Source organism: Natrix helvetica (assembly GCF_964273705.1).
Source record: "Natrix helvetica genome assembly, chromosome: 7".
Classification (NCBI taxonomy): Eukaryota; Metazoa; Chordata; class Lepidosauria; order Squamata; family Natricidae; genus Natrix; species Natrix helvetica.
In genome coordinates, this window is record NC_138558.1 from 3,141,623 (window position 1) to 3,164,547 (window position 22,925).

The window sequence follows — 22,925 nt, forward strand, 5'->3', positions numbered from 1 at the left end:
GGGTGGAAACTAATCAAGGAGAGAAGCAACTTAGAACTGAGGAGAAACTTCCTGACAGTTAGAACAATTAATCAGTGGAGCAGAAGTTGCCTCCAGAAGTTGTAAATGCTCCAACACTGGAAGTCTTTAAGAAGAGGTTGGATAGCCATTTGTCTGAAGTGGTAGTGGGTCTCCTGCCTAGGCAGGGGGTTTGACTAGAAGACCTCCAAGGTCCCTTCCAACTCTTTTATTCTATCCCTATCCCTATCCTATATTATCCTATCCTAATCTATTCTGTTCGTCTACTCTACTCTATATTCCTCTACTTTACTCTACTCTACTACTTTACTCTATTCCTCTACTCTACTCTACTCTACTCTACTCTACTCTAATCTAATCTAATCTAATCTAATCTAATCTAATCTAATCTACTCTACTCTATCCTCATTTTTTTTTGTTCTCCAACCAGCGGGCTGATCGTCTTGGATCACAACAGCAGTTACTACCTGAAACCTCCAGCCAACCCCACATCGGAGGAGGCTCACACCCTGTTTTGGGCGAAGGACTTGTTGGTCAAAGGAGGCACCTGCCAACAGGGGGACATGCTACCCAACAGCGTGGCTGACGTCGCTGGAATCTTCCGGTCCTTGAAGCGAGTAGGAGAATCCTGTGCTCAAATCCTGCCCCGGCTGGGTTGGGGGAGATGCAGGCCAGTCTCACAGAAAGACAGATGGGAGAAGTTGCAGAGGGGGAAGCGCGGTCTACAGCTGCTCCTTGACTTACGACCGCGATCGAGCCCCAGATTCATGTGGCTAAGGGAGACACTGGTTCAGTGAGCTTTGCTCCGTTTTACAACCACTCTTGCCCCTGTTGTTAAGTGAATCGCTGCAGTTGTTAAGTTAGGAACCACAGTCATTAAGCGGATCCGGCTTCCCCCTTGACTTTGCTGGAAGGAAGGTCACCAGAGGGGAATCCCATGAGCACCGCCACCGTCGTAAATTCGAATTGGCTGCTAAGGGTCCGGATTTTGACCGTGGGGCGGCTGCGTCCTCCGTTCATAAGTGTGAAAAACAGCCGTAAGTCACTCTTTGGGCCGTCGGAACGGTCACTGAATGTCGTAAGTCGAGGACTACATTAGGTGGAGTTAGAAGAGAGACAGGAAAGAAGGTGAACAAATGAAAGACAACATGGCTAATAATATTCTCTTCCTCTCCTTCCTTTTCTTGTTCCGTCAGATTGATGGGGGCGGGCTGGGGTGACCCCTCCCAAAGTGCTCATTTAATTAACAGCCCACCCTTAAGTTATGCTGAGGGAGGAACAGGTAGTCCTCGACGTACAACATTTTGCTTACTGGCCGTTCAATGTTACAACGGCACTTGTTCTGACCGAGGCTTCCCGAGAGCCTGAAGCCAACTCCTTGTCCCGACAAAAAGACCCTTTTATTAATTGACTGAATTCTGCTTATTCACATCCACCAACGTCTTTCAAGGGAGGATTTACAGTCACAGACCTTCTCTGGCTTGGAGAGCTGCCAGGCCGATCTCTGCAGAACTTGGCCAGGAGTCTCGGAGAATCACGAACCAATTAAGCAAACTGATTGTCTCCTGCAAACTCCACTCCCCTTTTGCTCCTCTTTTATTTCCTCTGGGAGGGGCCATTCATCGTCCACCTATGGCCTTACTCCCAAGTCGACCCCTGTTCTTTAGCTGTTCCCTTTGTCTGGCAGCTCTTTGCATGCGCACACTGGGAACAGGCTCCAGCTGTTCTTCTGCCTCACTGATGTCTGACTCTGAAGGCAGCTGATAACTGTCAGACGGCCCTGGCCCCCTCTCTGCCTCCGACACAAAGCCCTCATCAGAGCCTCCCCCAGACTCCAGGACTGGCCCATGTCCCCCCCCACAACCTCCTCACTGTCCGAATCTGGCTGGCATGCCACAAAACACTGAAAAAAAGAGACTTAGGACCATTTTTCACACTTACGACCGTTGCTGATTTACGTGATTTACATTCGAATGCTTGACAGCCAACTCACATTTAGGACGGTCAGGCTGTTTCTGGAGTCCTTTCGCGACCTTCTGAAAAGCCAGGTCAAGGGGGAAACAAGATTCACTTAACGACCGTGCGACTCAATTAAGAACGGCAGCGATTTGCTTCACGAAAGGGGCAAGAAAGGTCGTAAAGCAAGTCAGAACTCGTGGATCATCTCTCTCGCTTAGCGACATAAATGTTGACACTCGCCTGTGGCCGTACGTTGAGGATTGCCCATACGTCCATTTTGGGTTTCCACCAACTCAAGGAAGAACTTGCTACCTTCTGCCCACTTGAATGGGGTTGAATTTCCATATTTGGGGTTCCTAGCAGTGAGTTTTTGGGGAAGGGCCGGGATGGAGACCAGTCTTGGGCTCCCTTGGCTGCTCTCCTTGTTCTCCTGATGACACACAACCATTTTGTCTTGCAGAGAAAACGAGATTCCTGGAGGGCCTTGAAGTATATGGAGCTCTTCATTGTGGCGGATTACTCCATGGTGAGATATTCTTTCTCTTCCGGTTGGAAGGGACACGTAGGGCCTGGAATGAACCCATGGCCAACTTCAGAACTTCCCAGTTCGTCCCACCAGTAGAGGCCCCCTCCTGCCACCTCCAAGACTGAGTGGGACCATCAGAGAGAGAGAGGAGATAGAGCAGTGAATGACAGACCGAGACTTCCCGAGAGCAGGAAGCAAACTCCTCATCCCGACAAAAAGACCCTTTTATTAATTGACTGTGAATTCTGCTCATTCGCATCCAGCAAAGTCTTTCAAGGGAGGATTTACAGTCACAGACCTTCTCTGGCTTGGAGAGCTGCCAGGCCGATATCTGCAAAACTTGGCCAGGAGTCTCGGAGAGTCACAAACCCATTAAGTGAACTCATGGTCTCCTGCAAACTCCACTCCCCTTTCGCTCCTCTTTTATTTCCTCTGGGAGGGGCCATTCATCGTCCACCTGTGGCCTTACTCCCAAGTCAACCCCTGTTCTTTAGCTGTTCCCTTCGTCTGGCAACTCTGCGCATGCGCACTCTGGGAACAGGCTCCAGCTGTTCTTCTGCCCCACTGATGTCTGACTCTGAAGGCAGCTGATAACTGTCAAACAGCCCTGGCCCCCTCTCTGCCTCCGACACAGAGCCCTCATCAGAGCCCTCCCCAGACTCCAGGACTGGCCCATCTTCCTCCCCAACCTCCTCACTGTCCGAATCTGGTGGGCCACAACAATAACAGAGTCAGAAGGGACCTTGGAGATCTTCTAGTCCAACCTCCTGCTCAAGCAGAAGATCTACTATTTCACACCTATGGCTGTCCAATCTCTTCTTAAAAATTTCCAGTGTTGGATCAACTATAATTTCCGAAGGCAAGACCTTAGGAAGTTGTGGGTTCTCACCGTCAGGGAATTTCTCCCTAGTTCTAGGCTTGTTCTCTCCTTGAAGAAATTTCCTGACAGCGAGAACAATGAAGCAGTGGAACAGCCTGCCACCAGAAGTTGTGAGGGCTCCAACACTGGAGGTTTTTTAAGGAGAGACTGGAGAGCCACCTGTGTGAAATGGTAGATCGGGTTGCCCCACTTGAGCAGGGGTCTGGACTAGGAGACCCCCAAGGTCCCTTCCGATGTGTGTCTTTCCACGCTGGTGGCCGTGGAAGAGATAATTCACCTTTTTTGGAGGAAGGAAAGTTTTTGTAGTGCAGTTATTTTTCCTTTTTCTCACTCATTGTTCTTTCACAGTTTAGCGCTCAAAAGCAGAATTTGGGAGTCACAAAACAGCGGATTATGGAGATTGCTAATTACGTAGACAAGGTAATTGCTGGTTGAATAACCACCAACTCCCTCCCTCCCCTCCCTCCCTTCCTTCCCATTTATCCCTCCCTTTTCTTCCATTTATCCTTCCCTCCCTCCTTCCCACTTTTCCTGCCTTCCTTCCTTCCTTCCCTTCCTTTCCATTTATCCCTTCCTTCTGTCTTTTCCATTTATCCTTTCCTCCCTCCCTTTCTTCCCTTCCATTTATCCTTCCCTCCCTCCTTCCCTCTCTCCCTCCCTTCCTTCCCTCTTTCCCGTCCCTTCCATTTATCTTTCCTTCTCTGCCTTCCCTCCCTTCTTTCTCCTTTCCCTCCCTCCCTCCCACCCTCCCTCCCTCCCTTCCATTCCTATAGTCATCCAACTCAACCAAGTGACTCTGGGCAGCTTACAATCTTAAAACTGTGAATTTGGGGTACAGATAGTCCTTTAGAAACAACCCCAATCAATGCCAAAATTCCTGTTGCTAAGTGAAACAATTGCTAAGTGAGTTTTGCTCCCCTTTTGTGACCTTTCTCGCCACTGTTCTTAAGTGAATCACTGCTGTTCTTAAGGTAGTGACACAGTTGTTAAGTGAGTCGGGCTCCCCCATGACCCACCCTGGGATGCTGTGACTGTCATAAATATGAGTCACATGGCCCTGGGAAGGCTGCAACAGCCGTAACTGTGAAAAAAAGGTCACAAGTCACCTTTTTCTAGTGCCCCCGTAACTTTGAATGGTCACTAAATGAATTGTTGTAAGTTGAGGACTACCTGCATTTATTTTTAAAGGTCTTCAAACTTGGCAACTTTAAGGCTTGTGGACTTCAACTCCCAGAATTCTCCAGCCAGCTCTGCTGATTTGTTCTCGAAACAGTTTCGTTTCATCACCTGGCCAGGGTTCCCGTCAGCTAAAAATTTGGCTAAACTATTCCTAGCTCACATTTACCGGTGGCACGATGTACCTAAACATATAATTTCAGGTCGTGGGGTACAGTTTACTGCTCAATTTTGGCGCAGTTTCCTGAGGAAGGTGGAGTCCTCTCAAGGTTTCAGTTCTGCATTCCATCCAGCTACCAATGGGGCAGCAGAGAGGACTAAGGCTGCAGTGGAGCAGTACCTCCATTGTTATGTGCAATATCAGCAAACTGACTGGGCAGATCTACTGCCATTTGCTGAGGTTGCATATAATAATGCAGGACATAGTAGCGATGGTGGGTTACAGCTGGTACGCCCCAGTATGGGCATACTGGTGCCTGCTGGGAGAAGCAGGCACCGTTCCGGTATGGTGCTTCAGAGGGCCCGCCCGCCCGCCCACCTGCGTTCCTGACCTGTATTTGACCCAACCGGGCCATTTGTGCATGCGCACTCAGCGTGCAGTACCTGCGCAACACTCCGCTGAGCAGCTGGTTTTGGATGCCCAATCCGAGCGCTTGCCCAGTGCAAGCCCCTTCCCCAGTGTTGCCCCGTTGTCCTCTGGGCCTGGCAGGGAATCAGAGAGTCCTTTTCCCAAATTTTCCTCCCAGCCAGCCAGCCACCCATCCCTGCTTCTCCCTCCCTCTTAGTTTTACAGGTCCCTGAACATCAAAGTGGCCCTGATTGGTCTGGAGGTCTGGACGGACCAGGACAAGTGCACGGTCAGTGAGGACGCCCACGCCACCCTCGTCTCCTTTCTCCAGTGGAAGAAGATGCTGAGGAGCCGCAAGAAGCACGACAACGCCCAGCTCCTCACGTGAGTCCCTGCCTCAGGGGCCCCCGACAGTCAGGATGGCGGCACAAGGCTTGTGGGAAAGGGTCAGGGCATCAGTGGGCGCCATGTTGACTTTTTTGACTTGCCTGCCCTAACTGTGGGCACTTCTGCTCCCCCTGGCATGAGAGAGAGAGGGGGGGGAGGGAGGGAGGGAGGGAGGGATAGATTATAGAGATATAGAAATATAGAGATATAGATAGATAGAAAGGGATGGATGGATAGATAGATAGATAGATAGATAGATAGATAGATAGATAGATAGATAGAGGGGGGAATAGATAGATGGATGGATGGATGAATGGATGGATTGATAGATTAAAGAGATATAGAGATATAGAAATATAGAGATAGATAGATGATAGATAGATAGATAGATAGATAGATAGATAGATAGATAGATAGATGATAGGGATAGAGAGAGAGGAATAGATACATGGATGGATGGATAGATTATAGAGATATAGAAATATAGAGATATAGATAGATAGAAAGGGATAGATAGATAGATAGATAGATAGATAGATAGATAGATAGATAGATAGATAGATAGATGATAGATAGAGAGGGGGGGATAGATAAATAGATGGATGGATGGATGAATGGATGGATGGATAGATTAAAGAGATATAGAAATATAGAGATATAGATAGAGATATAGATAGATAGATAGATAGATAGATAGATAGATAGATAGATGATAGATAGAGAGGGGGGGATAGATAAATAGATGGATGGATGGATGAATGGATGGATGGATAGATTAAAGAGATATAGAAATATAGAGATATAGATAGATAGATAGATAGATAGATAGATAGATAGATGATAGATAGATAGATAGATAGATAGATAGATAGATAGATAGATAGATAGATAGGAATAGATACATGGATGGATGGATAAATTATAGAGATATAGAAATATAGAGATATAGATAGATAGAAAGGGATAGATGGATGGATGGATGGATGGATGGATGGATGGATGGGTAGATTATATATATAAGATAGATAGATAGATAGATAGATAGATAGATAGATAGATAGATAGATAGATGATAGATAGATGATAGAAATAGGTAGATAGATAGGAATAGGTAGATAGATTGATGAGATAGATAAATAGAGATAGATAGATAGATAGATAGATAGATAGATGAGATAGATGAAATAGATAGATAGATAGATGATAGATAGATAGATAGATAGATAGATAGATAGATAGATAGATAGATAGATGATATGGATATATGGATGGATGGATATAAATGATAGATGGAGGGAGGGAGAGAAAGAAACAGGGACGGAGAGAAGGGAGGGAGGGAGGAAAGAAGGAAGGAATGGGGAGGATGGATGGAAGGGAGGGAGGGAGGGGGGTGAGATGGAAGGAAGGACATAGGAGCAAGGGAAGGAAGATAAGGAAGGAAGGACAGTGGCGTAGCGTGGGTTGTCAGCACCCGGGGCAAGGCAAGTAATTTGCGCCCCCTAAAGCGAGGGCGGCCCGACTGCAGCTGCCCCTGGGTCGGCATCAGTCAAGTGAGGCTCTCCATGCTGGCCTCCTGCCTTCCTCCCGAGGAGGAGCTCGAAGGGCAGCGGGAAAAGGCTCGACTGAAGGGAAGCAGGTGCCGCGGGGGTGGGAGGCGCACCGGGGGCTTCGGGAAGGCGCCGGCTTCCCGGGGCGCTCCAGGCGGAGCGGGAGGACGCGGTGGCGTTGCAGCGGCGGGCAGACGGAGCGCAGCGCAGCGCCGCTCTCCTTCGGCTCCGCCTGGAGCGCCCCGGGAAGCCGGCGCCTTCCCGAAGCCCCCGGTGCGCCTCCCACCCCCGTGGCACCTGCTTCCCTTCAGGTGCCCTTCGAGCTCCTCCTCGGGAGGAAAGAGACGGCCACAGTCCGGCAAAGGGCGGCGCAGGGCGAGTCAGGGCGCCCCCCCAGATGTTGCGCCCGGTGCGGCCGGCCCCCCCTGCACCCCCCACGCTACGCCACTGAGGAAGGAATCGGAGGCAGAGAAGGAAGGAAGGGACGATAATCAATATCTTGTGCTCCATTCCCCCATCCTTTACAGAGGGGTCACTTTCAGAGGCACCACAATCGGAATGGCCCCCCTGGAGGGCATGTGCAGTGCGGAGAACTCGGGGGGCGTGAGCATGGTAAGAAGAAGGTGGCTTCCCCCCCCCCGCATCCCTTTGTCTTGCTGATTGGCAGCCCCTCCCCTCTTCTGGCTGATGAGCCTTTTTTCTCTCCCTCCCACCCCCCCCAACCAGGACCACTCGGAGTTGCCCATCGGAGCAGCCGCCACCATGGCTCACGAGATCGGCCACAATTTCGGCATGGGCCACGACGTGGAAGGCTGCTGCGTGGAGGCCACGGCCTCCCAGGGGGGCTGCGTCATGGCTGCTGCCACGGGGTAAAGCCGGAGGGGTGTGTGTCTCCCATTTGGGGAGGGGGAGGGGAAACGTCGTCCCAGATTGCCCCAGTTGCTTGGTGGAAAAGGTGAGTTAGAACATGGAACACAGAAAGATTGAATCCTCGACTTACAACAGTTCATTTAGTGACCGTCCGAAGTTACACCACTGGGAAAAAAGGCTACTCGTGACCGTTTTTCATATTTACCGCTGTTGCAGGTCACGTGATCAAAATTCAGATGATTGGCCCCTGACTCGTACTTAGGACGGTCGCAGTGTCCCCGGGGTCCCGTGATCACCTTTGGCGACTGTCCAATAAGCAAAGTCCATTGGGGACGGGGGGAGGCCAGGTTCAGTTAACAACGGTGTGACTAAATCAATGCTGCGGTGATTCGCTGAACGACCGTGGCAAGAAAGGTCGTGGAATGGAGCTTATTTAACAAATGTCTTGCTTAGCAACAAAAACTTTGTGTGCTGGAATGTGGTCATAAGTCTGTAATAGAGCTGGAAGGGACCTTGGAGGTCTTCTAGTCTAACCTTTTCCCCAAATAGGAAACCCTATACCATTTCAGACAGTCTGTTGTCCAACATCTTAAAAACTTCCAGTATTGGAGCATTCACAACATCTAGTGGCAAGCAGTTCCACTGGTGAATTGTTCTCATTGTCAGGCAATTTCTCCTTAATTCCAGGTTGCTTCCCTCCTCAGTTAGTTTCCATCCGTTGCTTTTTGTCCTGCCTTCAGAGGCTTTGGAGAACACAGGGTGAAGAGTTATTAAAAAACAGAATAATTGGGCTGGAAGGGCCCTTGGAGGTCTTCTAATCCAACCCCCTGCTTAGACAAGAAATCCTATGCCACTTCAGACAAACAGTTTTCCAATCTCTTCTTTAAAACCTTCAGTGTTGCAGCACCCACAACTTCTGGTGGCAAGTCGTTCCACTGGCTAATTGTCCTCCCAGTTGGGAACTTTCTCCTTAATTCCAGGTTGCTTCTCGATTAGTTTCCATCCGCTGCTTCTTGTCCTATTTTCAGGGGTTTTGGAGAACAGCTTGCCCCCCCCCCCACTTTATGATGTCCCCCCAAATATTGGATCATGCCACCCTTAGTCCTGAGACAGAATAACAGAGTCGGGAGGGACCTTGGAGGTCTTCTAGTCCAACCCCCTGTTCAAGGTCTTCTCCATTTCCCCCTCGGTTCTTCTTTTCCTTAAATTAAACATTCCCAAATTCCCGCAACTGCTTTTCGTACGTTTTAGCTTCCCCTCCACATCTGGAAGCTGGTTTATAGGGGAAGAATAGCTACTTGACCTGGGTTTGTTTGCAAAGAATGTGCAGCTCAGTCTCGCCACAGCCCCCTTAAAGCGCTTTCGTGTTTACAAAGGATAACGCAATAAACTCTGAATTGGGGGAAGGGGTTTGTTAATTGGTTCCTGGTGGACTAGTTCAGTTCTCCGGGGTCGGTGGGCTGAGAATTCCCCATTTCCACCCTGTTTTTCCAGCCAATTTCTACGGAGGAAACTGCAAGAATTGTAAATTAAAACCAGGTTATTTGAAAATTGCAGGGAGTCGAACAGCTGTACGGTAGCAAAGAGGAATTGTTAAAGACAACGGGGTGTGGGTGTGTAAGTGTGTAAAACAGGGGCTTCGAAGACGGCAAAACAACGGCTGGATCAAACATTTGCTGTTTTCCGTCCATTTTTTCCGGAGCCCACCGTGTGTGTCACGAAGTCCAGCTCGTTCTTGACTTACGGCCGTTCATTTAGTGACCGTTCCAAGTTACAACAGCGCTGGGACCTTTTCAAGCTTAGGAGTGTTGCAGCATTCTCTAGGGTCATGTGATCGAAATTCGGATGCTTGGCAGCTGACTCGTATTTATGACGGTCGCGATGTCTCCGGGGGAGGGGAGGGTCACGCGATCTCCTTTTGCGACCTTCTGACGAGCAACGTCAGTGAGGAAACCAGATTCGCTCAACAACCGGGTTACTCACTTAACAACCGCAGTGATCCGCTTAACGATGGTGGCAAGAAGGATTGTAAAATGGGGGAGGCGAGGCCCAATTTTCTGTCGTTGAGTGAGACATTTCCTGAGCGAGTTTTGCCCTGTTTTACAACCTTTCTTGCCACCGTTGTTAAGCAAATCGCTGCAATTGATTAGTAAGTAACCTGGTTGTTAAGTGACCCTAGCTTCCCCCTTTGACTTTGCTTGTCCGAAGGTCGCAAAAGGGGATCGCGTGACCCCCCCCCCCCAGAGACACTGCAACCGTTATAAATGCAAGTCAGTTGCTAAGAAAGTCTGAATTTTGATCACTTGACCCTGGGGAGTCTGCAACGGTCGTAAGTGTGAAAAATGTCCATAAATCCCTTTATATCTTTGGACGGTCTTTGGACGGTCACTAAAAGAATGGTTGTAAGTCAAGGAGTCCCTGCAGGGATTCCCTTAACAACTGTGACAAGGAAGTTGTTCTTATCTAGGCTTCCCAAGATCACGAAACTGACTCCTCATCCCGATAAAACCCCTTTTATTTAGTTTCAAGGGAATTCCTCTCCAGCAAAGTCCCAGCCAACCGTCTTTCATGAGATTTCACAACTACAGACCTTTATCAGGCTTGGAGGGCTGCCAGGCCGATATCTTCCAAACTCCAAGCTGTAGCAGCAATTCCTTGGCAAGAATTCAGGAACAGATCTTCACCCAAATGAATGGAACTCCTGCAAACTCCACTCCCCTTTTGCTCCCCTTTTATTTATAAGAGCCTGAAGCCAACTCCTTGTCCTGACAAAAACCCCTTTTATTAATTAACTGTGGATTCTGCTCATTCACATCCACCAACGTCTTTTGAGGGAGGATTTACAGTCACAGACCTTCTCTGGCTTGGAGAGCTGCCAGGCCGATATCTTCCAAACTCCATGCTGTAGCAGCAATTCCTTGGCAAGAATTCAGGAACAGATCTTCACCCGAATGAATGGAACTCCTGCAAACTCCACTCCCCTTTTGCTCCTCTTTTATTCCCTCTGGGAGGGGCCATTCATCATCCACCTGTGGCCTTACTCCCAAGTCGCACCCTGTTCCTTAGCTGTTCCCTTCTCCTGGCAGCTCTGCGCATGCGCACACTGGGAACAGGCTCCAGCTGTTCTTCTGCCCCACTGATGTCTGACTCCGAAGGCAGCTGATAACTGGCATACGGCCCTGGCCCCCTCTCTGCCTCCGACACAGAGCCCTAATCAGACTGGCCCAGGTTCCTCCCCAACCTCCTCACTGTCCAAATCTGCTGCCAGCTTCTGGCGGACCACAACAGAAGGTCACAAAATGGGGCAAAGCTCACTTAAGTACCGCCTTGCTTAGCAGCAGAGTTAGCTGCCCACCCTCTTTTGGCGACGTGGCGTATGCCAGCTTACGGCTTTCGCGAGGCAAGGCCTGAAGGCCTTCCTTCACGAAAGCCGCAAGTTGGCGTAAGCTAGCCTCCCGCCGCCCCCACTGTCCCCCCTCGTGCTTAGTTGCTTACCTGAGGGAAGCAAGTAAGCTGCTGGAAGGCGAAGCAAAACGAAACTAAGGGAGGACCCGATCAGCAAGCGCGATGCGACAGCTGCTCGGGAACGAGAAAGACTCTTTTCAAAAGAGGAATGTTGGCCGTTGGCGCCGTGCTTTTAAACGGGTGTTAGAGGCGGGCGGGTCAACGCCAACCCGCTCACTGATTGGCTGGACTCCAGCCAATCAGTGAGCGGTGGGCTGGGCTAGTTTAGTGCGGACGGGTGGGGGAGTGAGCGAGCTGCGATGGAACGGGCAGGGCGAGCAAATGACAGGCGCTCCGGAACTTACTTTCGGGTCCACCGGTGGAACCTCTTCTAACCAGTTTGGTAGATTTGACGAACCGGTTCTACTGAACCGGTGTGAACCGGCAGGAACCCACCTCTGCCGCAGACATTTGTGGCTCAATTGCGCTCGTTGAGTTAAAGACTTCCTTTGAAATTCACCTCCTTGAAATGTTTAGAAATGGAGCCTTCCGTCTCGAATTTGCAGCAGCCGAATCCTGTTTTTCGGCTCCTGAGTTGTTCTCTTTCTCTCCCTCTCCCTCCCCCTCCCCAAATTCCAGGCACCCCTTCCCCCGTGTGTTCAGCTCCTGCAGCCGCAGTCAGTTGGAGGGCTACTTCCAGAAAGGGGGAGGCGTCTGCCTCTTCAACCTGCCGGACACCAAAGACCTGGTTTTGGGGAAGAAGTGCGGCAATGGATTTTTGGAAGAAGGGGAGGAATGCGACTGCGGGGAGGCTGAGGTAGGCGGGCGATTTTGGGGTGAGGGGGGTGGCATTGGGAAGCAAGGGGGGTGGTGAGCCTGTGGGGGGGGGCAAGGTGAGTCTGTCTGGGAGCAAAGCAACGGGGCCCAGTCTTACGGCAAGTCAGGGAGCAGGTCAAAACTCAAGGATCTGTTGGACAAAATTGGTTTAGGGCAGGGGTGTCCAAACTTGGCAACTTTAAGACTTGTGGACATCAACTCCCAGAATTCCCCAGCCAGCAGAGCTGGCTGGGGAATTCTGGGAGTTGAAGTCCACAAGTCTTAAAGTTGCCAAGTTTGGACACCCCTGGTTTAGGGGGTAAGGTGCCGGTTTAGGAACCAGGAAACGGGGAGTTCTAGTTCTGTCTTAGGCGTGAAAGTCAACTAGGTGAGTTTGGGCTAGTCACCAGGGAGATGGGGAGTTCTAGTCCTGCCTTAGCCATGATATCCAGCTGGGTGAATTTGGGTCAGTCAGTTTCTCCCATCCCAGCCCACCTCACAGGGCTGTTGTGGGGAAAATAGAACAAATAGACTAGAAATAGGAAGGTCTTGTGGATAAATTCACCACCTTGGTTTATTTGTAAAAAATAATAAGGTGGGAGGAAAGTCAAATAAACAGGGAAACGGCCCATCTTGCATGATAGCATCAACAGATGGAAATCCATGTTGCTGGGGGAGGGGAGTTTTAAACAATCCACTTTTTTCCCCAGGAGTGCACCAATCCCTGCTGCAACCCCCAGAATTGCACGCTGAAAGCTGGAGCCGAGTGCGCCCACGGGGAATGTTGTAATTCCTGCAAGGTAATAAAGCAGATTGCGGGCCAAGGCTGTGGAGCATGGGTGTTCTGGCCTAGGTTTCCTGGGCGTCTGAAGCAAACTCCTCGTCCCGACAAAAAACCCTTTTATTAATTCACTATGAATTCTGCTCATTCACATCCATCCAAGTCTTTCAAGGGAGGATTTACGGTCACAGACCTTATCTGGTTTGGAGAGCTGCCTCTGCAGAACTTGGCCAGGAGTCTCCGAGAGTCACAAACCAATTAAGCGAACTCATTGCCTCCTGCAAACTCCACTCCCCTTTTGCTCCTCTTTTATTTCCTCTGGGAGGGGCCATTCATCATCCACCTGTGGCCTTACTCCCAAGTCAATCCCTGTTCTTTTAGCTGTTCCCTTCCCTCTGAGCATGCACACACTGGGAACAGGCTCCAGCTGTTCTTCTGCCCCACTGATGTCTGACTCCGAAGGCAGCTGATAACTGTCAGACGGCCCTGGCCCCCTCTCTGCCTCTGACACAAGAGCTCTCTTCAGAGCCTTCCCCAGACTCCAGGACTGGCCCAGGTTCCTCCCCAACCTCCTCACTGTCCGAATCTGCTGCCAGCTCTGCTGGCGGGCCACAACACATTGGAACTCTTGGGGCCAAAGTGTCTCACTTGATTTGGGAGGAAATGGAAACGGGAGCTGGCAGTCCTCGTTTAGCAACCAGAGTTGGAGGGGACAACCTGGTCGTTAAGCGAAGTGGAACACCGCAAATTTGCAGTGTTCCTTCGAACTTTCCTTGGTTTTACAGACCTGCGAAGGATGTGAATGCGAGGATTGGTAGGAAAGTTACTTTTCCATCACTGTCGCAATAGCAAACGTAATGAGGTGGTCGCTAAATGAGAAATGTCTGTTGAGGACAATTGCAATGAGAAAAAAATGAGGCCTTTCCTTATGTTTACCACCTTGATTTTATAATAATAATAATAATAATAATAATAATAATAATAATAATAATAATAATAATAATAATATGGGATATAAACAAATAAACCAACAAAAAAATAACTATTTGCACTGTTAAAGAAACACCTTGGGGTCGATTAGGCAGGAGCTGTCTTCACCCTCTTTCTCATACATAAACTCTCCCATGTGAATTGTCTCTCGCTCCTCTGGAATGCAGCCCCTCCCTCCTGGGAATCCAGACTACATTCCACCACAATCAATCAATCTCTCTCTCTATATATATATATAGATATGTGTGTGTGTGTGTGTGTGTGTGTGTGTGTGTGTGTGTGTGGTGTTTTTGCTGATAAATATATAAAGGTGTGTGCGTGTTCCAGCATAACTCTGGAACGCCTTGAGCAATTTCAACCAAAGTTGGTACACAGATGACTTACTCTCTGGAGAAAAATACCATGGGGGTAAGACACTCCTAACACCCCTCGGTGTGTGTGTTCTGTTATGATACAGCCTGTTGTGCCTTAAAACGGCTTCTCCTGTACTGCTGTAAAATGGCTTCTACTGTACAACGCAGTGGAGTTGCCATGATAATGGCTTTGCAGTACTCCAGAAGGGGGCTGCCTCTAGTAAGGGGGAAAATCCAACATTACAAATTACATTTGGTCTGGATATTTCCCCCCTATAAATAAATACCCGGGCAACGCCGGGATATCAGCACTAGTAGGAGATACTTTGGCTTGGAGGAAGGGATCTTAAGATCAGCAGAGATAGGATGGCCATTGCTCCAGAGGGTTGTCTGGGCGTCACCTGTGGTCCCATGGCTAGGCTCTCCTGGGTGGTAATCTCCACATCCCATCAAAGACGGCCGAGATGACGGAGACGAATCCTGGCTCCTCTTTACGCCTTTGGTGGAAATTTCTCTGCTTGTCGTTTCTCGTTGGCCTCTCCAGCTGAAGACGGCCGGGATCATGTGTCGGGAGCCGGCTGGGTCATGTGACCTCCCGGAATATTGTACGGGCGCTTCCCCCTACTGCCCTGGCAACGTCTACTTGTTGGACGGCTCAGCGTGTTCCCACGGACAGGAGTATTGCTACAACGGGATGTGCATGACACACCATCAGCAGTGCATCCAGCTGTGGGGACGAGGTGAGTCCTTCCTCCTCTCTACCGCCCGCTCAGCCCGTGGCTTCTGTCGATTTGTTTGCTTCTTTGAATCATGTTTGTTTTATTACTTTTACTAATAAATCAAGATGGCGCCTTGCTCCTACTCTGTGCTGCAACAGTCGTAAGTGTGAGGACCGGCCCTGAGTCCCTTTTGTCAGTGTTGTTGTAACTTCGGTCGCTAAGCGAATGGTTGTAAATCGAGGACTACCTGAGTACCCATGCTCCTCTTTAGTTTTGAGGGCGGGGTCTTCCTGACATCCTGTCAGGGTTGGGAGAGAGGCGTCATCACCTGGACACCTTTGGTACTGCAGTCCATGTACGTAGTATAAACTTAATCCTGCCCCAAAATTGCTCCCAATTCACTTCTCAGGCTGGACACTCACTGAGTGATACATTTGCAGCCTATTGATGTACATCTAGTCCTTGACTTACAACCATTCCTTTAGTGACTGTTCAAAATTACAGCAGTGGTGAAAAAAGTGAGTTATGACCACTTTTCACACTTACGACCTTTGCTGCATCCCCCTGACCCTCTGATCAAAATTTGGACACTTGGCAACTGACTCGTATTCATGACCGTTGATTCATATTTATGACAGTCGCAGTGTCACCCTTTTGCGACCTTCCAACAAGGAAAGTCCAGGGGGAAGCCCGATTCACTTAATAACCGGGTTCCCGTCTTATCAACTGCAGCGATTCACTTAACAACTGAGGCAAGGAAGGTCGTAAAATGGGGCAGAATTCACTTAGCAATTGTCTCACTTAGCAACAAAAGTTTTGCGCTCCTTTCTGGTCATAAGTCGAGGACACCCTGCATATTATAAATATGGGGAGGGCCTGTTTGGCAAGGGGTGCTAAATCGGACCTTCTCTCCCCCCCCCCCCCCCCCACTGGCAGGTGCTTGGCCGGCCCCTGATGCCTGCTTCCAGGACGTTAACCGGGCCGGCGACATGTACGGCAACTGTGGGAAGGAGCCAAGCGGCAACTACGTGAAGTGTGCCAAGAGGTGAGCGCCTAGCGGCCGAGGGAGCCAGACGTTCTTGACTTCCAGATGTTGCCAAGGCAGGGGAGGTTTGCAGCAACAGCAGCAGCTCCCAGGAGTCCCATTGGCTGTCGGGAATGGGCGGAGTCATCATCCATCCGTCATTGGGTTTCCCCCCCCAAGGTTCTGGGCCAATTTAGCCAGTGGAGCCAGAGAGGTTTATGAATTGGGGGGCAGGGGGGGGCTCTTTTGTTTGAATGCGTTTTGATCAATATTCAACTGGAAGGAAATTCTTCTTTCCTTCCTTCCTTTTCTCCCCTTCCTTTCTTCCTCTCTCTTCTTTACTTCCTTATTTCTTCTCTCTCCCTTCCCTTCCCTTCCTTCCTCTGTCTTTCTTTCATTCATTTCTTTCGAGCTTTCTTTCTCTCTTTCTCTCTTCATTCCCTTCCCCTCCTTCCTTCCTTTTTCTTTTTTCTACCTTCCCCTCCTTCCTTCCCCTTCCTTCCTTCCTTCCTTCCTTCCTTCCTTCCTTCCTATCATCCTTCTTTCCTTCCTTTTCTCCCTTTCCTTTCTTCCTCTCTCTCCCTTCCTTCCTTCCCTCTTCTCTCTCCCTTCCCTTCCTTCCTTCCTTCCTTCCTTCCTTCCTCTTTCTTTCTTTCTTTCTTTCTTTCTTTCTTTCCTTCCTTCCTCTCAACCTTTCCCTCCTTTCTTCCTTTCTTTCTTCTCCCTTCCCCTCCATCCTTCCTTCCTTTTCTTTCCTTCCTTCCTTCTTTCTTTCTCCCTCTTTTCTCTCCTCCTTTCCTTCCTTCCTTCCTTCCTATCTTTCTCTTTCTATTCTTTCTCTGTCTTTTTCTTCCTTCCTCTCTTCTTCTCTCTTCTTTCTCTCTCTTTCTCTCTTTCTCTTTCTCTCTCTTTTCTTTCTTTCTTTCTCTTTCTCTTTCTTTCCTTTCCTACCTTCTTTCCTTCCTGCCTTCTTGCTTTCTTGTCTTCATTTTGTTCTTTTTTCCTTTCTCCCTTTTCAATTTTATATTTTAACCATTGACTAATTTTTATTTACTTAAATAAATACAAATTAGTCAACGGGCAACAAAAATGCCCCCCGCCCCTCCCGAGATTTGCACAACCAAGACTTCCCTTCAGTGCGGGCAACATCAATTTCTGCACCGGGGAAGAGTCGATGGCCCCTCCCAACCCTTCCGTGACTCGGTCCTTGGCGAAGTCCCCGGACTATTTCCATGCCTTGTGGTCGAACTTCCTGACTTGAGTTTCTCCTCGATCATTGGCTTGGTGAGGACATCTGGGCAGGATCCCGATCAGCAAGGGATCCCACCTCCCTGGAATCTTCTGCTTCTCCTCCTGATAGGACTCCCTTCTTTCCCCTCCCAGTGACGCCAAGTGTGGGAAGATCCAGTGCCAGAGCCCAGCTGCCAAGCCCAAAGGGACCAACACCATCTCCATGGACACCACCATCCGGTTTAACGGGCAGGAGATCAAGTGCCGAGGAACGTTGGTCTATGCCACCAAGGATGACGAGGGAGACCTCTCAGATCCGGGCCTTGTGATGACGGGCACCAAATGCGGAGATGGGCTGGTGAGTCCTCAAGAGAAAGGAAAGAGTGAGCAGCATCTGCCTTCTGTCCTTCAGGTCCTCTCTCAGTGGTGAAATGCAATTATTTTTACTACTGGTTCTGTACGTGTGGCTTGGTGGGTGTGGCAAGAGAAGGATGCTGCAAAATCCCCAATCCCTTCCTACTCCAGGAGAAGGATGCTGCAAAATTCCCTTCCCACTCCAGGAGAAGGATGCTGCAAAATCCCCAATCCCTTCCTACTCCAGGAGAAGGATTCTGCAAAATCCCCAATCCCTTCCTACTCCAGGAGAAGGATGCTGCAAAATCCCCTTCCCACTCCAGGAAAAGGATGCTGCAAAATCCCCAATCCCTTCCTACTCCAGGAGAAGGATGCTGCAAAATTCCCTTCCCACTCCAAGGGAAGGAAACTGCAAAATCCCCAATCCCTCTCCACCCCAGGGAGCAAATGTCAGAGGTGGCATTTGCCGGTTCTCTGAACAACTTAAAATTCCAGCTACCAGTTCTCCAGAACCTTTCAGAACCTGCTGGATTTCACTCCTGTCCTGTCTGCATGGCATGTTTCATATAGTAGCCACATCAGGCACATATTTCTGTCTCTGGGCACACCAAGAATGCATGCTGAACAAAACTCCGCATTGGTGACAGGAAGGGCGAATAAGCGGCAATATAATTTTTTTTAAAAAAAAGAATTCAAACCAGAACTATTTATTTTGGGAACCGTAAACGATAAATATAAGAAGGGGTTAAGCTACCTAATAATACATATTATTATGGCAGCAAGAATGGTCTTTGTCCAAAACTGGAAAAACAGGGAAATTCCACAAGAAGAGGAAATAATTAGAAAAATTCTGATTTATGCTGAAATGGATAAATTGATGTGGGATTTGTAGAACAAAGATGAATCAGAATGTTATAAGATCTGGGACAAATTTTTATCGATGATTGCAACAAAAAAGGAGAGACTCCAAATAAGCAATGATTAAGATTTATCGAATGGAGATTAGAATTACGTATGAAATTATAACAGTGAAAATGGACAAAGCAACCTGGATGGAAACACAATACCTTTATATTTGTCAATACCGAATAGACCAATTGCAAATAAGCCTGGCGGTTAGATGATTTAACTTTATATTTTAGTACGTATGGCAAAGACATTGCCCTGTGTTCGATGTTTTAATGTGTGTCTGATCAAAAAAACCCTTTTTTTTTAAAAAAGGAAGGGCCAATAGGCGGCAATATAAATTCAATAAATAAATAAATAAAATATTTGGGGATCTGAGTGACCAAGTTAGGACAGGTTGTTGGGAGGAAAAAAAAATCTATTTATGTGGCTGCTGAGTGTTGCTTTTGCTCGGGAGGATGCGACGTGGTGGCACCTAATCCATCGCTCAGTTTTGTTTAATCCCAATTGACTCTAAAATCCATGCTAATTTGCTAATGTGGCTTGTGTGTGTGTGTGTGTGTGTGTGTGTGTCTTTCCTCGCAGGTGTGCAAAGATCAGCGGTGCCAAAACGCTTCCTTTTTCGAACTGGACAAATGCATCTCCAAATGTCACGGCCACGGGGTGAGCGTTGCTGGTGCGCGTGGAGGGAAGAGAAATAACTGGGGAGGATTAAGGGAAATATTCTACCCTGGGTGGACTCAGGGAGCCTTCTGGATTGCATTTGCCTTCCTGGCCCTTTTGGCCTTTGTACCCGGAGCCCCCGGGATAAGCTTGGGGCTCATGCCACACCTCCCCTGGTTGTCTTAGGTGTGTAACAGTAACCAGAACTGCCACTGTGATGCTGGGTGGGCACCTCCGTTCTGTGAGAAGCCGGGGCTGGGTGGCAGCGTGGATAGTGGCCCCGTCCAGCAAGACCGTGAGTGGGTCTCCACCTTCTCCCCTCTTCCCCTTCCCTTTTGCCTTCTTCTCCTCCTCCCTCTTTTCATTCTCCTCCTCAGCCTTCATTTTCTTCTTCATTTTCTTTTTCTACCCCATCTCTCCTTCCCTTTCTCTTTCTCCTCCTCCTCTTCCTCCACCTTCTCTTCTTCCTCCCTCTCCTCCATCTGTCCCTCCTTCTCCTTCTGGATGGGTGGATGGATAGATAGAAAGAAGGATGGATGGATGGATGGATGGGTGGGTGGGTGGATGGATGATATATGGATAGAAAGAAGGATAGATGGATGGAAATATGGATGGATGGAAATAAGGATGGGAGGAAGGATGAAAGGAAGAATGGATGGATGGATGGAAATATTTCCAGGATGGAAATAAGGATGGAAGGAAGGAAGGAAGGATGATATATAAGGATGGATGGATAGATGAAATGAAATAAGGATGGATGGATAGATGGAAATAAGGATGGATGGAAAAAAGGATGTGAGGAAGGATGGAAGGAAGGAAGGATGGATGATATATGGATAGAAAGAAGGATGGATGGGTGGGTGGATGGATGGAAGAATGGATGGATGGATGGATGGAAATATGGATGGATGGAAATAAGATGGATGGAAATAAGGATGGGAGGAAGGATGAAAGGAAGAATGGATGGATGGATGGAAATATTTCCAGGATGGAAATAAGGATGGAAGGAATGAAGGAAGGATGATATATAAGGATGGATGGATAGATGAAATGAAATAAGGATGGATGGATAGATGGAAATAAGGATGGATGGAAAAAAGGATGTGAGGAAGGATGGAAGGAAGGAAGGATGGATGATATATGGATAGAAAGAAGGATGGATGGGTGGGTGGATGGATGGAAGAATGGATGGATGGATGGATGGAAATATGGATGGATGGAAATAAGATGGATGGAAATAAGGATGGGAGGAAGGATGGAAGGAAGGAAGGAAGGATGATATATGGATAGAAATAAGGATGGATAGATAGATGGAAATAAGGATGGATGGAAAAAAGGATGGGAGGAAGGATGGAAGGAAGGAAGGATGATATATGGATAGAAATAAGGATGGATAGATGGAAATAAGGATGGGTGGAAATAAGGATGGGAGGATGGATGGAAGGGTGAATGGATGGATGGAAAAAAGGATAGATGGATAGATGTACGGATAGATACATGGATGGAAATAAGGATGTATGTATGTAAGGGATTGAAGGATGGAAATAAAGATAAAAGGATGGATGAATGGATGGATAAATGGAAGGATGGAAGAAGGAAAAAATAAGGATGGAAGGATGGAAATAAGGATGGATGGAAATAAGGATAGAGATGGAAGAATGGATGGAAGGAAGGAAGGAAACAGGTAGGGATGGATATATGGATGTAAGACATGGATGAATAGATGGATGGATGGACATAGTTGGAAGGGTGGATGAAAGGTGGAATGAATAGACGGAAGGGATGGAGGGAAGGATGCAAGTCGGTGTGGGCAACTGAAGCCTTCAGCTGTGACCATCTCCTTCTTGGTGGACCTCCTCACAGATTATGAAACTGTCTTGATCACTTTGTTGGTGATCTTCCTGCTGGTCGTGCCCTCTCTACTCCTGGGACTCTACACCTGCTACCGACGGGAAAGTTCACCCCTCCACAAGTGGGCCAAGGGCTTACGGAAAAGACACAGGACCTGCAGGTGGGCAGCTCACCACAACATGCCAATTCTTGCCCTCCCTCTCTCCTCTCTTCTCCTAATACGGCAATGGCAAAACTATGGCACCCGTGGCCAGGTGCGTGACAATCAGCTGACCTTCATGCGGGAGGCCGTGCCAAAAATGGGAAGAGCTGGTCTTCCGTTTTCCGGCATGAGCATGCATGCCAGCCAGCTGATTGTCGTGCACACATGCGTGCCAGGGACAGGAAGTCTAGCTGGCTGGAACCGAAAGTTCATTTTACGGTGCATGCATGTCCCCTGGGCAGCTCTTCTTCCGGCTGGCAGCCCTGATGAGCGCGCACATCCTTTTTTGGTGCTCGGTGCCGGAAAGGTTTGCCACCACTGTCGTAATACCAATGTCAGGGTTCCAAATAGCATCCAAAAGTAAATCAGAGTCCGAGGCAAAGGATTGCTCAAAGTTCCAATTGATGAAGAGAGCCATGTTGGCACATCTGGGAAAACCCGAATCTGAAAGCTTCCCGGTTTTCCCCACTAATTGAAAGTTCAAGATCTTGCCCCCACACACACACACCCACAAGCCCATCCCATGGCCCAATCTCCCACTGCCATGCTGGCAGCTTCCACCCATCCAGTGCCGGTCAGGTGCAGAGGTGCAGAGACAAAGGATGACCTTGGCTTTCTAGAAAGGATTTCATTATGGCTACCTATCATCTCACTCCGTACAATCCCATTTTCCCACCATAGAAAATGCATAGCAGAATAATAGAAAGTGTGGCAGGCCAAAGATCCGAAAGAAAAGATGGTTTCAGGCCTGACAACCTCGCCCTGAATCACGATTTCTCCTTCTCTCCGTTAGTGGCGGGTTCATCGCACAGATATCTCTTGCACCCGGCTCTTTTTCATGAAAAGCCCACCCCCCACAATTCGCTGGTGGCACTCCTTCACGCAACCTGCTTTACCCCACTTGCAAATAAACCCAGGTTTCATTGAGCCATCAATTCACCCCCGATGGGTCCCCGAGGCCGAGCCGATTCTCATCAGCCCAAGATGAAACCGTGGCTAGTCAAATGGTGGGAATGAGCTCCTCAAAGGATCCACTTGTGAGAAACGTGGCTGTAGAGTGATAGAATGACGAGCGGATGCTGGAGAGAATCCAACACGATTCATTCAAGGCAGCAAAGTGAATTATGTACAACATCGTCGCGAGAATTATTATTTTGCCGTTTGGCTGTCATCCTCGCCCTCGTTCTCAAATGAAAAATAATTAATCCCGGGGGAGAAAAGGCGGGGGAGGAATCACTGGAAGGGATGGCAGCTTTCGTGGGGGAAAAAAAGGAAGGGATCAAGCTTTGTGGAGGTAGTCCTCAACCTGCCACCATGATTGAACTTACAATTACAGCCATAAATCATCTAGAGAGATAGTCCTTGACTTACGGCCATCATTGAGCCCATAATTACGGCTGTAAATAGATAGTCCTCAACTTATGACCATACCTGAGCCCACAGTTACAGCCATAAATCATCTAGTCCACTGATGGCAAACTTATCACGCTTTTTTAAAGCCATTTTTCGCCTTCCCCAGGCTCCAGAGGCTTTATAGGAGCCTGGCAGGGTGAAAAGAGCCTCCCACACCGCCCTGGAGGCCTTCCGGAGGCTTCATGAGCTTCCCTGAAACCTCCGCAGTGCAAAAAACCGCCCCCACGGGCAAACCAAAAGTTTGGGAA

At 48.7% G+C, this 22,925-nt stretch overlaps 1 protein-coding gene across 1 annotated transcript in view; it reads left to right on the forward strand.

Annotated features, from left to right (window-relative positions):
* Nucleotides 1–22,925, forward strand: part of ADAM33 (ADAM metallopeptidase domain 33) — a gene marked incomplete at its 5' end in the record, with an annotated part of 65,329 nt that overhangs the window by 30,902 nt on the left and 11,502 nt on the right. Inside the window, 14 exons of the mRNA XM_081959979.1 lie at nucleotides 449–635; nucleotides 2,438–2,503; nucleotides 3,732–3,803; nucleotides 5,345–5,511; nucleotides 7,589–7,673; nucleotides 7,788–7,930; nucleotides 12,015–12,192; nucleotides 12,902–12,991; nucleotides 14,860–15,055; nucleotides 15,971–16,079; nucleotides 17,442–17,646; nucleotides 19,134–19,211; nucleotides 19,398–19,506; nucleotides 21,075–21,222. Of these exons, the coding sequence (XP_081816105.1) occupies nucleotides 449–635; nucleotides 2,438–2,503; nucleotides 3,732–3,803; nucleotides 5,345–5,511; nucleotides 7,589–7,673; nucleotides 7,788–7,930; nucleotides 12,015–12,192; nucleotides 12,902–12,991; nucleotides 14,860–15,055; nucleotides 15,971–16,079; nucleotides 17,442–17,646; nucleotides 19,134–19,211; nucleotides 19,398–19,506; nucleotides 21,075–21,222 (1,833 nt within the window). The remainder of the gene's footprint in view (nucleotides 1–448; nucleotides 636–2,437; nucleotides 2,504–3,731; nucleotides 3,804–5,344; nucleotides 5,512–7,588; nucleotides 7,674–7,787; nucleotides 7,931–12,014; nucleotides 12,193–12,901; nucleotides 12,992–14,859; nucleotides 15,056–15,970; nucleotides 16,080–17,441; nucleotides 17,647–19,133; nucleotides 19,212–19,397; nucleotides 19,507–21,074; nucleotides 21,223–22,925) is intronic.